We start from the raw sequence: 13,369 nt of genomic DNA, 5'->3' as shown, positions 1-13,369 counted from the left end.
AATGTGTATGAAGGGATGATTCACACTTTAGAAGGACATTGGATTCTGAAGCCTTTCAAAACACTTATTGCCTCTTCCTTTGGCATAAACAGTCTAATCATTTATTCCTTTTGAGAGATGAGGGTTCTCTTTTTAACACTGATATCGCCATTTATGTCTTTATTCTGAGCAATTTTTTCAAGGCACACCAGGTCCCACTTGGGACATTGGACTTAAAACTGTCCATGAAGTATGCTCTTTGATGAGAAATGGGTTGACCACGCTTTCTGGGTTGTCAGCTGACATCGGGTCATGTGGAGGACCCATGCCTTTTTAATGATTTCACAGTTCCTAACACTTTCTTGGATCACGTCTCTGAGAAACTGATAAAAGCTAGGGACTCTCCCAGGATATCACGTACTTGCACAGCCACACGCACCCATTCTCGGGGGAGGGGGGTTCACAGACACCGAGCCCGACAGACCCCAGCTATGGAGACTGTCCTCAAGCAGCCTGCTGGGCATTCGCCTCCCCCCAGGTCACTGTCCTACGTGAGCCTCATGGTGGTACGTAAGCAAGGGCCGGACTGATCTACAGCAGAGGCTGCCCGTCCAACATGCTAATGACACTGCTGGAGAGTCTCTCTTTCTCTCTCTCTTTTTTTTTTTGGTCCACTTGGGGCCACACCCACGGCACATGGAGGTTCCCAGGGTAGGCGTCGAATCAGAGCTACAGCTGCCGACCTACACCACAGCCACAGCAATGCCAGATCCAAGCCACGTCTGCGACCTACACCAAGCTCACAGCAACACCGGATCCTTAACCCACCGAGCGAGGCCAGGGATTGAACCCGAAACCTCATGTTTCCTAGTCAGATTTGTTTCCGCTGCGCCACGACAGGAACTCCCCTCCCCTCACCCTTAGGTCATTGGTTAGACTCATCTTCCTCTTGGACATTTCCGCTGATCCCTCAAAATCCGTGCTAGGAGCCCCTTCTCTGGGCCCTCATTTGCTTTGAATGTCTCCAGCACCGCCTTTGTCCCACTCTTGGAACTGGCTCTCTGCTCACCTGTGTCTCCACTGGATTGTACCAGAGAGCAGAGGCCACGTGACTCACCAGCGTCCTATTCCCAACCTTGCCAGGAACAGAGGGCGTAATGGATGGATACAAACTTGAGCAAATACATGAATAGCTGGCTGGTTCAATGCAGGGCTGCTCACCTCGGCACTGTGGGCATTTGGGACTGGATATTTGGTCATGGGGGGCCTGTCCTCTCCATGGTTGGATACTTAGCAGCATCCCTGGCTTCTGGCCCCATCCCCACCCCCACCCAACTGTGACCCCTAAAAATGTCTGCAGACACTGCCCAGTGACCCCTGGAAGGCAGAATCGCCATGATACAAAACCACTGCTTGAATGAATGAATGTTGACCTTGGAGTCACTTTGCCCATCTTGAGTCCAGGTCAGGGAGTGAGTGATCCATTCATCAGCTCCTGCCGATGGAGCGCTCAGTATGTGCTCGTCGTCAAATGAGCAGCTGAACTCTGGCAGATCCTCAGGCGAGGGGGAAAACGTTCCACTGGACCTTTTCTAAGTGGTCTGTTCTTTAAGGATCTATGACTCTGTGAGGACACATGAGGGAGCTCTAACAAGCTCCATGGCCAAGGTCCTTCCTCTTGGTCAGGGTGACAGGCCGCTCTGGTGACGTGATGAGCTCAGGCTTAGCCCCTTGCTTATGCCATTGGGTTAGGACCGCAGAACCAGGATCCTGGGTCACAGGGATTTTTAGCCATGAAATCTACGGAAACAGATCCTTGCGTCCGTGTGCTCCTCCTCAGACATTCGGACTGAGGGGGAGAGTGTGAAAGGCCCACTGACACTCCTTACGTCAGTCATAAACAGGGTGACAGGGTCTTCCCAGTTTCCACGGAAACGGCCATGCTCTGGTGGCAGCAAGGGACTGAGGGACTGACACAGGGGCTCTGGGACTCCCCGAATCATCAGCACATGGACTCTCAGGTTTGGAGGTTGTTAGATATGGTCTAATCCTTTGTCTCTGCCCTGATTCCATGGCCCTGAAAACGGCAAAATCGTATAGCGTCTTTGTGATACAACATTGAGTGTGTGCGTCCCTAGCTTCCATCGCATTTCGAAAGGAATCAAGATCCTCCAAATGCTAAGAACGTGTCATCTAACCTCCTCATTTCAGAGATGAAGAATCTGCAGCTCAGGGGTTAAGAGGTTCCCTCACGTTTCTGTAGCTGCAAGCTGGCAGAGCCAGGACACACACTCAGATCTCTCTCTGCCTCAGGCCCAACGGGTGGGGCAGTGAGGTCTGGTCTAAGACCACAGTGGAAGGGGTCTTGAGCCTTCAAGGGCTGGAGGATGCTTTGCCAGTGGGATTCCCAGATAAAATGTAAGATGCCTAGTTAAATTTGAATTTCAGATAAATGAATACTTTTACAGTATAAGTATGTCCCAAACATTTTTTTTTTTTTTTTAAGGGCCTCCGGCGTGGCATATGGAGGTTCCCAGCCTAGAGGTCAAATCGGAGCTGCAGCTGCCGGCCTACACCACAGCCACTGCAACACCAGATCTGAGCTGTGCCTGCAGCTTACACCACAGCTCACAGCAACGCCGGATCCTTAACCCACTGAGCAAGGCCAGGGATTGAACCTGCGTCCTCATGGATACTAGTCAGGCCCGTTACCACTGAGCCACAATGGGAACTCCCTACATGGGGCATACTTATACTCAAATGTTATTTGTTGTTTATCTGGAATTCAAATATAAATGGGCATCCCGGGTTTTAGTTTAGTTTTTTTTCTGTTTTTTTTTTTCGCTCAATCTGACAAGAGCCTAGCAGTCGTCAGCTGGGAAGCAAACACTGAAGCACCTGCCAATGGATATTAATGACTCAGACCACCTGTGACTTGAGGGAAGGCCCCAGAGGCCCTGGCCTGTGTGAGATGAGACCTGCTTGTTTCTGCGACTTCCGATGATCTGAGGGGTCCCTGGGCACTACAGATATTCCATCTGTGTGGGGCTCTCAGAAGATGACATCTCACAGGTCTGTGAAGAGTAAAGATCAAATTTATTTAATACAGCACCCTGCCGGGTCCCTGCGACTGTGTCGCCGAGGAGGACAGGGGAAGTGGTTTCGGTTAGGTGTGCTCACTGGGGCGGTCCCACTGCAGCCCACCGTCCATCCACTCAAGACACCATCAGAAACGTCGGAAGATCTCGGGAGACCATTCCTTTAGCAAGGAATACATTTTTAAAAATTAGTAAGAAAAATATGCATTTCCTTTTTCTATTAAAAAAAGTATTTACTGTAGGCTACCATCTTCCCATCCTTTAGCCCTCAGCAGGTAGAGAAAGAGAAAGAAAGGGGAGAGAAAAACAGCTTAAGAACATCTGTGCTTCGTCCAACTTCATTTTCAATTTGGTGCATCGCCCAGAAGGAACCTTGTCTTCAAGTCGGCATCTCAAAGGGGTCGTGCCCGAGCAGCTCTGTTTTCGCATTTGTGGCAGGTGAGGTCACAGAGGGGACAGGGTGCAGCTGTCAAGTCCATGCCCGGTACTTCCAAGAAACAAGGACTGCCTAGAACCACAGACCTCAGAAGGACCACAGGCAAAGAGAAAAGCTAGCCCCTACGCCAGGCCATTCGCTAGAAGTGATTGACTATAAATCAGATACTGGTTTCCGTGTATCAGGGTACTTGGAAAAGTTCTTTATCTCTGTACAAGACAAAATATTCAAGTTTCAAAGTATCCCCATGGCCAGTTTACTCTGAACCTCCGGCAGCTGCTCTCCACTCCCAGGGATGCTCCAATGTGGTGGGAGGTGGGCCGGGTGGGAAATTAACCAGCCCCACCGTTCTCTCTTTATACCCAGCATAAATGTAGCTAAGATGGATTGAAGAAGTGGTGACTTGGCCTGAGGAACTGCTACATTCAGTGGGAGCAGGGCAGGTTCATAAATAAGTGCGCAAAACTCTTGGAACACAGGGACTGTCCGCTCTTCTCGGAATGCGGTGTCCTCCCGGAGAGGAGCGTCTGCTCTGCGGTCCTAAGTCCCATCAAGGGAGCCTTCCGTTCTCTGCGGCGACAAGAAACAAGACACACTATGGTCACACCCGTCAGGATGGAAGCCTGGCCCAAGGGGACAGATATGCAAAGAGCAGAGAGCACGTCACAAAGGAACTGCAGAGCCCACACTCATCTCTCCTCTTTCCACACTTGCTGTGTAGCGCCTGCAGCCTCTGTTCCCCACGGACACACAGCACATTGGGCTGGCAACCCACTTCATCAGGCACCCACTGCGCACTCCAGAGGAAGGCTAGTAACCTTAAGAGGGACCTGGTTCCTTGCTCCAGCTCTGCCTTCAACATGAGGTGAACCCTTTCTAGGTCTGTTTTTAAATTTTAAAAATGAAGGACTGGGGAGTTCCCGTCATGGCTCAGTGGTTAACGAACCCAGCTAGCATCCATGAGGACATGGGTTCAATCCCTGGCCTCGCTCAGTGGGTTAAGGATCCGGCATGACCGCAAGCTGCCGTATAGGTTGCAGACGCGGCTCGGATCCCTATGGCTATGGTGTTGCTAGCTGGGCAGTGAGGTGGGGTGGATTTTGATGAATGGATGCAGCAAGGAGGCTAGAGTGGAGCATGCTGGGAAATACTGGCGTAGAGGGGCCCTGGGCAAGAGTGACTCCCAAAGAGCAGGCAGCATCTGAGTCCAGGGCTCTGGGCCCTCTGTGAGCACATGGCACCCCGCTGCACGTGGGACTCCGGGAAGTCAGAGCAGGAGAAGTCGAGGGGATAATCAGGTCTGGGGACCCCATGGCCGGGCTGTCTGTCTCCCTGAGGGCTGGCTGAGATGGAGTCCCTGTTTTGATCTGGTCCTGCCGGGTCTGAGAAGCCTCTCGGAAGAGGATGAAAGCCCGTGGGGCGCCAGCTGGAAGGCCAAGGCTCTGTTCCTCGTTTGCCAGGAGAGACCCAGGCCAGCAGGCCAAGAGAGCTGTGTCTGCTCCAGGAGCTGGAGGCCCGCCAGTCCTGGCAGCTACCCTGACTCCATTTCCTCTGCTCTGCAGGCCCCAGACCAAGTCCTTCCCCATTCACCTCCGCTCCCCTCTTCCCGGGAAGGGAGTGCTCGGCGAGTGGCCGCAGGACCAGCTGCCCACATGAGACGGGCTGGGCCACGGTCATCAGTGATCCGGGGGTTTTGAAATAAAGGTGAACACGTTCACATCCAAGGCCTGTGCTTAAATCAGAAGCCAGCTGTCGGCCAAGAAGGCTTCCCACTTCTGGCCGGAACGTGGTATGGACACTCTCAAAGGTCATTTTGCTTCTAACACTCCTGGGGTCTCTACTTCCTGGCGTCTAGAATGGGCTGCTTCTCAGCACTCCCAGTGAACCAGATCTGTGCTGGGTGCTCACTGAACCCTTGCAGCAACCAAGTGAGAGGATTTTTTCCCCTCCAGTTTGCAGATGAGGAACCCAGGCCCCGAGAGGTTAGGAAATCTGCTCAAAGTGACTCGAATAACAAAGAGCCATGAGGGAAAAGTCGGGTTTTAAGGTGGGGCTCTGCTTCCTCAGTCAAAGCTGGCTTGGGGGTGAAGCCTGTGCCTTGGGTCAGCAACGCCTACATTCCACTCACGTGACCAGGGCGTTTCAGGGCCAAGCGAGGTAAATTCCCCATCCACACCCTATGCTGCCAGAGCGTTTGAGGAAAAGAACTTTAAACTAGATTAACGACTAGCTTTTCTACGCTGGTGCTGGTTCGCAGTTGGAAGTATCTCGCACGTGTGTGTCTCATTTAACCCTTCAGACGCTCTTTAGTCAGTAGCTCTGACTATTTCTGTTGTCATGGCCACCTCCGTTTTGCAGATGGGGACGCTTAGGCTTGGCTGGAGAACTGGAATTCACGCCTCAGTCCCTCAACCCCAGCTCCGGGCCTTTCCCATCACCGTCCAGCTGCCTGCTGGCGCCCCAGAGGGAGGAAGGTGAGTTGTAAGCCGGGACTGCCTTTTTTTTAGTAAGAAGGTAAGTTCTCTCCAAGATCCTGAGAGCCACGCAGGTCCAGGTTCATCCCTTTAAGGACAACGTGTTCTCGTTCACGTTATCTGTCTGCCTGGGCCACAAACATGATTTATAAACAAGGCAAAAATGGCAGAGGAAAAATGAAGTCAGAAAGTGCCATTGAAGCAAGTCAAACAAAATACTAAATTAGTATTTGGCTAAGTGGCTATCTCATTGTTAAGATATTTCCTCCAATATGTTTTCAGAAGCAATGGCCATTAAACAACTGAGAATGATCGCCAGGTTTGATTTCAGGAAGGAAATCCCCTCCCATTTCCCTGCTGGGCAATTCAATTAATTTTCTCCTGACCCTCACCCGCAGATTATTAGCGAGACTATACCTGCTTCTTTCACAAACAAAATGCATTCACTTAAAGGCTCAAAATTCCTTTCCCAACGGCTGGGAACCCCTGCGCTCCCCTCAAAAGGCTTTATTATGTGGGGGAGCAGGACCCGCCATGGGTGAGCTCTCAGGAACATGCTGGGAGCAATCTCCTGGGGAAAGAGACAGTTCTGTCTGTCCTAGAGCTCAGAGCGTTTGTCCAGAGAGACCGATGGGAGAGGAGACAAAGTCAAGTCGATCCCGTAGGTCCAGCAGACCTGCCTTGGGTGGACCCAGCCCAGCGTGCTGTGGCGGGGGAACATCTCTTTATCTGGGTCCCACAAGGCCCATGGAACAAGGTTCTCAATCGTCACTCTTTCAAGGCCAAAGGCTGGAACAGTAACGTCACTTCTTGGAGGGAGTCTCATGCTGTGGACTGGCCAGGGACATCTGGACACCTAGGTTTCTTCCCTTTTTTTTTTTTACAGCCACACCTGCGGCATATGGAAGTTCCCAGGCTAGGGGTCGAATCAGAGCTACAGCTGCCTGCCTACACCACAGCCACAGCAACTCAGAATCTGAGCTGCTCTGTGACCTACACCCCAGTAACACCACAGCCTTAACCCACTGAACGGAGCCAGGGTCAAACCTGCATCCTCATGGATACTAGTTGGGTGACTGCTGAGCCACAATGGGAACTCCCAAATCTAGGTTTCTAGTTCTGGCTCTGCTGTTAGCAAGCCGGGTGTCCCTGGGCAAGCTGTTCTGCCAATTCAGACCTCAGTTTTCTCACCTATAAATTGGGCCCCCAGTCCTTCCCATGCAATAGCATCTGCCTTCAGGAATCTGGGTGGGCCTAGGCTAGAAAAGGACATTCGCTTCATTCGTCTTTTCCTTAAATTGATAGGCTTCCTCCATAAAAAGAATGTCAGCGGCATCCTGCCCGTCAAAGGCATAATGAGCTCTCTGTTTCACAAGAATTCAGACTCAGGCAAAACAAAGGAAGCCTGGGGGCCCACTGGAAGGGCTACCAGCAATCCTGCTCAAAGCTCTTCCCAGACCTTAAAGAGGTGGTTCCAGAGACAAACTTCTGGTTTCTGAAGATGCTAGCTGCTCAGTTAGCTAACTCCTGCAGGGCTGGGCCGCTCATAAAAAGGTCAGGAGCAGGAAGATGGGGGGGTTGCAAACAAAACTCTTTTTTTTTTTTTTTCACATTTACATAATTTTATGACAGTGTATTGTTATAATCGTTCTGTTTTGTTATTAGCTACTGCTGTTAATCTCTTAGTATGCTTAATTTTTAAAGTTGGTTTTTTTAATTATACTGACTTACAATGTTCTGTCAAGTTCTGCGGTACAGCAAAGTAACTCAGCTACGCATAGACGTACATTCTTTTTCTCACACGATCCTCCATCATGTTGCATCACACGTGACCAGACATACTTCCTTGGGCTCTATATACAGCAGAATGGTCTTTGCAAAACTTGAATCTGGACCTCTGCCCTTCTTTTCCTCATCCCCATCAGCCAAAGGGCAGCTTCCTAAGTCCTCTCCTCCCTACAGAATGAAACCTCATCAGAGGTGATGGAGCCCGTCACAAGCAAGCCCCGATTTCTTTCCCCTGTCACCTTCACCCTTGTCTGCTGCTATTCTGAGCTGCCGGGAACTGCTCCATCCCTCACGCCTCTGCCCTGCTGATCTCTCTACCTGGATGCTGTGCTGCTGTACGGGCTCATTCTAAATGACCCCTCCTTGGCGAAGAGACAGCTAACCAGGCAGAAGGAAGTGCCCCGCTGTTTCCAGGGTCTCGGAGGAGCTGTTATCACTTTGCTTTCTCATCCATGATCGGAAATCTGATTCCCTCACAGGGTCAAAGACCTTGAGCGCCCCCTGCAACAGAGGGTCTTGTGTGCGAGGGTACCTGTCGGATGCTTCACTTCTCCAGGCCTCCCCGGCCCCCCCCTCCCCCACCCCCCCATCTGCCTTGCTTTCCAAGGACCTAGACTCTGGAGGAAAGAGGGACTTTGCGAGCCTGGAGCTGAGTGCCCTGGACTCCCGATCCAGTGTGGGGTTTCCAGGCTCTCCCTTCACATGCGGGCTGAGCAGTCATGATGGAGACAGTGGGAGAGAATCTCAAGATCGCAACTGGCCTGGACACCTGGCTAACCTGAGGACCAGGCTCGTCAGAGGAGCCGGGGCTCCTGGTCTAAAAGAGATGGTGGAATTGGTGGGGCTGCGGAACCGGGGTGAGTCTGAAAATATTTCACTGTTCGATGGAGTATTTTTTTTAAATAATGCATAGGAAATGTGTACTTACAGAATATCTGTTTTCCACTAAATCTGCAAAACAAAAGAAATCATGGAGGTGAGCAATACCAAGAGCACATGTTAGGCTTCTCCACCCCAAAATCTTGGCAGGGGGTGTGGATCAGTCTGAACAGAAGGGAAAGAGGGAGGGAGGGGGTGGTGGTGCAGGAGATGCCAGACCCTCAAGCTCACTGGGTACCCTCCCAGTACGACTCCTTTACCCACAGACAGCTGCCCCGGGGCCCTGTAGCTCCATATGACAAACATATAAAATCCCTGGCAGTTTGACATTTGACTTTTTTTGTGTGTGTCTTTTTAGGGCCGCACCTGTGGCACATGTTGGTTCCCAGGCTAAGGGTCCAATCGGAGCTATAGCTGCTGGCCTATGCCACAGCCTCAGCAACACCAGATCTGAGCTGTGTCTTCGACCTACACCACAGCTCACGGCAATACCCGATCCTGAACCCACTCAGTGAGGCCAGGGATCGAACCCGCAACCTCATGGTTCCTAGTTGGATTCATTTCCGCTGTGCCATGACGGGAACTCCGACATTTGACGCTTTAAACGGTTTGTGAAAAGAATGAATAACGCATGTTATTTTGGGAAAAAAAACAAAAACCAAAAAAAACAAAACCCTGAGAACTACAGAAACATAGAAAGCAGGTAAATATTAACTCTGGTTCCACTGTTGACTAAAATGTCTTCCAGTCATTTTCCACTAAGTGTAGGGGGCTTTTGGGGGGGGTAGTTATAATTATAGTCTGCCATTTTATAGTCTTTCTTTTTCACGTAATGTGAAACATACAGACATATATATATATATGTTTTGGCTGCACCCATGGCACACAGAACTTCCTGGGCCAGGGATTGAACCTGTGCCACAGTGGCAACCCTAGCTGCTGCAGTGACAACACTGGATCCTTAACCTGCTGAGCCACATGGCAACTCCAGACATAATGTGATTTTATAAACATTTCCTGGTACCTTCTTTGTTTTGGAGTTTTTTTGTTTGTTTTTTTCCTGGTACCTTCTTAAACATAATGTTCTAGTGGCTGTGTAACCATCATTCCAGGGATACGCAGTTATTTACTTAACCAGTTCCTTACCTTTAAAAATTTAGGTTCTTTCCAAGGTTTTGCTATTGTAAATAATGCTGCCAGGATCCTCTTTGGGAATAAAGCTATTTCCATACTTCCTATCGGTTTGTCTCTTCCCAGGAGTGGGGGAGTGGGGTCAGTGGAGAAGGCAGAAACAGGGCCAATGCCCTTGGCACCTGTGGTCCAGGTGCTGCCTGAAGGACGGGCCGCCACATCCCTTTCCCCCAGGGAGCCTCGTCTCAGCTACCCAGAGACCACACCGTCCCCAGGCCGGAGCGCACACTGGGACTGGCCGCCCTGCCAGAAGGCGATGCCAAGCATGCCCGGAAGAGGGTGAGAAAGACCAATGAGAAGAGGGGACACTGCGTTGAAGGTGAGCAACCCACTTGCATTGGTTAGAGATGGTTTTCACTACAAGAGGCAAGAGGGGGATGATCTGCCCTTTGCACAGGACCTGGCCTCGCTAACTAACGGCAGAGTTTCTGAAGGGGGAGTGGCCTGTGCATTGGGGCTGATTCCCCAAATGGCCCATATGGACAAGGCTCTGAGCACAGAAGCCTGGGGAAGGCCCGGGAGGAGGTGCGGCCATTCTTGAAGGGGATGGAGAGCACCAGCACCCCCCCTCCCCACAGCCACTCCTCGGTCTTCCTCGAGAGAGGCCACCCAAGGGGCCCCAGTTTCCACGCCCGCCCCCCGTCCAAGCTCTAATCCGGTCCCTTCTGAATCTTGGGCAGTCTCAGGGCCCAACTGTCACAACGGGAGTCACAACCTTCTGTTTCTTTCTCTAACTTAAAAATATCCTGTTTCCACCAGTCCACTTCCCCCTCAAACCCTGTCTTATCACAGCCCCATTGTGCGTCTCCTCTAGAGGGAACAGGGCCAGAAGTTCCTAAGGGGCCCCCTTCTGTCCTGGCTGGGCCAGAGGCAGGCGTCAAAGGCCAAATGGATGAATCAGCCCGACCAAGAAATTGAGCCATTGTGTAAACTTCCACACATTGAGTGAGGCCGTGGGCAGCACCCCACCCCCAACCCAAATCTGACCTGGGAGGACCCAAAGGATCCCATGCTTCCCGCTCCCCTAAAGTCCTGAGGGGCTCTGGAGTCAGACAAAGAGGACAAGAGCCTCAAGCTGCACTTCCTAAAGCAGCTCAGACACCCAATACGAAAACTGGAGCGCGCTGATAACACTGATTGAGGACCCAGTTCTGCACGCTTGTTGTTCTGTTGCTTCGCGGTACTAGAGTCTGGTGGGTAACACCCGTTTTTTCCGTGGAGCAGGTTTTACCCCCCTGCACTCTGAGGTTGGAGACGCCCCTTGCGGGCCGGGCCTGCTCTGGGCCTCAGAGGACTGGTCAGGATGGGCCCTTGAGTGCTCTTCTCTCCCTCCAGAGGGGACATGGCCTGGGGGCCCTCTGTTCTTCAGTCCCTTCTCCATGATTAGCCGCTCTTGGCATACGGCATTTCTGCTCCTTTAAGAAGCATCCTGGAAATCTGAATTCCAGGCAAAGTGGAAGCAGAAGAGGGAGGCTGAGTGAGGCAGGAGGGTCCTGTCTAGCCGGAAAGACACAGGTTAGTGTCTGCAGCAGGACTCGGCATCTCTTCCCAGAGCCATGAGCCCTCAAGTGGGACGTGCCCAGGACACCTCCAAGGTGGCCGCAGGGCCTCTAGAGAGGAAATCCAGCTTTCGTCTTAGAGGAGTCACAGGAAGTGAGGTCCTCCAAACCAGAGTTTCTTGTCGCTGGTGCCACTGACATTCTGGGCTGGAAAATCCTTTGTCGTGGGGCCTGTCCTGTGCATTGTAAGATGTTCAGCAGCATCCCGGGCCCCCCAAATTGTGACAATGAAAAATGTCCCCAGATGTTGCCAAATGTCCCTGCGTTGAGAACCACTGCTCTCGGCTGTGAAAATCTTATCCCAGACCTGAGTTCTTTCAGGCAGAAGAACTCGACGGCATTGCTCATTAATTATAATACATCGCTTTGCCCTTCTGTCTTAAAAACTGCTGTAAATAGATATGTCCACAAGCTATGCTTTGGATGAACTGCAAAGCATCTTATAAAGCACTTTGAGGATAAGCTGGAGCGCTGCAAAACCGTCAAGGGCGGAATCAGAGTAAAGATCCACACTGCTGGCTGGCCAGGCATTCCAGTTCACACAGGCTGAGAGAACTGAAGACACCACGGGTAACCACGCATTTACGGAGAGGCTCTCTCCCCAGCTACAGTTTATCTCTTTTAGTTCCTGTCACTAGGAGGACAAGGAGGAGGAAAAGAAAATCAAAACTTCCCTTGGCTTAGTCCGCACCAGTCAGAGGAGGAAGAGGTGGGGGTGGGGGTGGCTTTTGAACCCCAGGGCGGCTCTTAACCCAGAGCACCAGGCTATGAACAAACCCTGGGAAGATGCCTCCATCTAAACCAGGAGAACTCAGCTAAGTAACAGATTATCCCGCAGAAGGTCTGAGGCCACGGGGATGGGAGTGAATTGATTCTAGTCAGGCGCTGAGAGAAGAGTACCAGGCCATAAGCTGGACTGCTTTCCTTCCATGCTCTGCTTCCTAGGAGCAGCTACATGACTGCTAAATAAGGGACATAAAAACAGACCCATTTTTCCATTTCTGGTCGGCCAAATCATTAACTGTGACTAAAGCTTCTATTGCTGACTGGGGTTTGCAAATCCTAACCTCATGCAAACAACTGAAAAGGGAATAAGAACTTTAAAAAACTTTACATGTGAGGTTCCCTCTGTGACGCAACAGGACGGGCGCCGTGGGTCTCAGCTGGGACTCGGATCTGATCCCTGGCCCGGGAATTCCATCTGCCGCAGGGCAGCCAAAAAAGAAAAACCAAACCAACCCTTAAGTGCTAAACTTGTGGATCTAAAAGATGAGGAAATTATCAGCTTTTTCTCCATTTCCCTAAGAAAGCTGAAACTTAATGAGAGGCCAAATCTCATTGTGCACCCATTCTGGCTGTGTCCTGGGGCCTGAACTCTCTTTTCCTTAGGCCGAGCTCAATTTGGTCTTTCTCTGATTGTCCTTGTAGTTCAGAGAAGCCCTCTTCTTTTCCCCCTAATAAGCAGGGAATATGCAGCAAACAAACAAACAAACAAACAAACAAAACAGATTATGGCTGGAAAGCAAAAATGCTCCAAGTTGGAAATTTCCCTGCCTTGGACTAAGAGTTAATTGCTTGGACAAGACGATGTTAGCTCAGCTGTGTGTCAGCAAAAGAGTAGGTTCCAAATAGCACAGCAGACATGCAGGGCGTGGCCAAGACCCCGCTGGAGACAAAGAGTGGGCACGATGCCACCTCCTTCGCATTTTACAGAGCCCACCTGCCCACCTCAGCCCTTATCCCCTCAAGGGCCAGGTACACCGCCCAGTAGCACTGAGATGGTCGCCCTGCAGCACCTCCTCAGAAGCCGAGGGCATGTCACTGAGAATTAATGAGAAACCTCATGCCCAAGAGAAGTGAGGGGTGGGGCCAAGTCTTATAACCTGATAGGGGTGGTGCTGAGACCAAACCAAACCCCAGTCTCTTACTTAGGATGTGTTCCATTAGGTTTACGGTACAAAGACC

General features: G+C 51.2%; 1 protein-coding gene across 3 annotated transcripts in view; it reads right to left on the bottom strand.

Annotated features, from left to right (window-relative positions):
• Positions 1-3,056: 3,056 nt before the first annotated feature.
• Positions 3,057-13,369, bottom strand: part of PECAM1 (platelet and endothelial cell adhesion molecule 1) — a 74,007-nt gene continuing 63,694 nt past the window's right edge. For all 3 annotated transcript variants that reach the window (XM_047758295.1, XM_047758297.1, XM_047758296.1), the window contains 2 exons: positions 8,704-8,726; positions 3,057-4,083 (listed from right to left, as the gene is read on the bottom strand). In XM_047758295.1, coding sequence (XP_047614251.1) covers positions 4,054-4,083; positions 8,704-8,726 — 53 coding nt within the window. In that variant the 3' untranslated portion in view covers positions 3,057-4,053. The remainder of the gene's footprint in view (positions 4,084-8,703; positions 8,727-13,369) is intronic.

Source organism: Phacochoerus africanus, chromosome 14 (genome assembly GCF_016906955.1).
Source record: "Phacochoerus africanus isolate WHEZ1 chromosome 14, ROS_Pafr_v1, whole genome shotgun sequence".
Classification (NCBI taxonomy): domain Eukaryota; kingdom Metazoa; phylum Chordata; class Mammalia; order Artiodactyla; family Suidae; genus Phacochoerus; species Phacochoerus africanus.
Note: the sequence above shows the minus strand (reverse complement) of the source record. Positions and strands in the feature narration are given on the sequence as shown.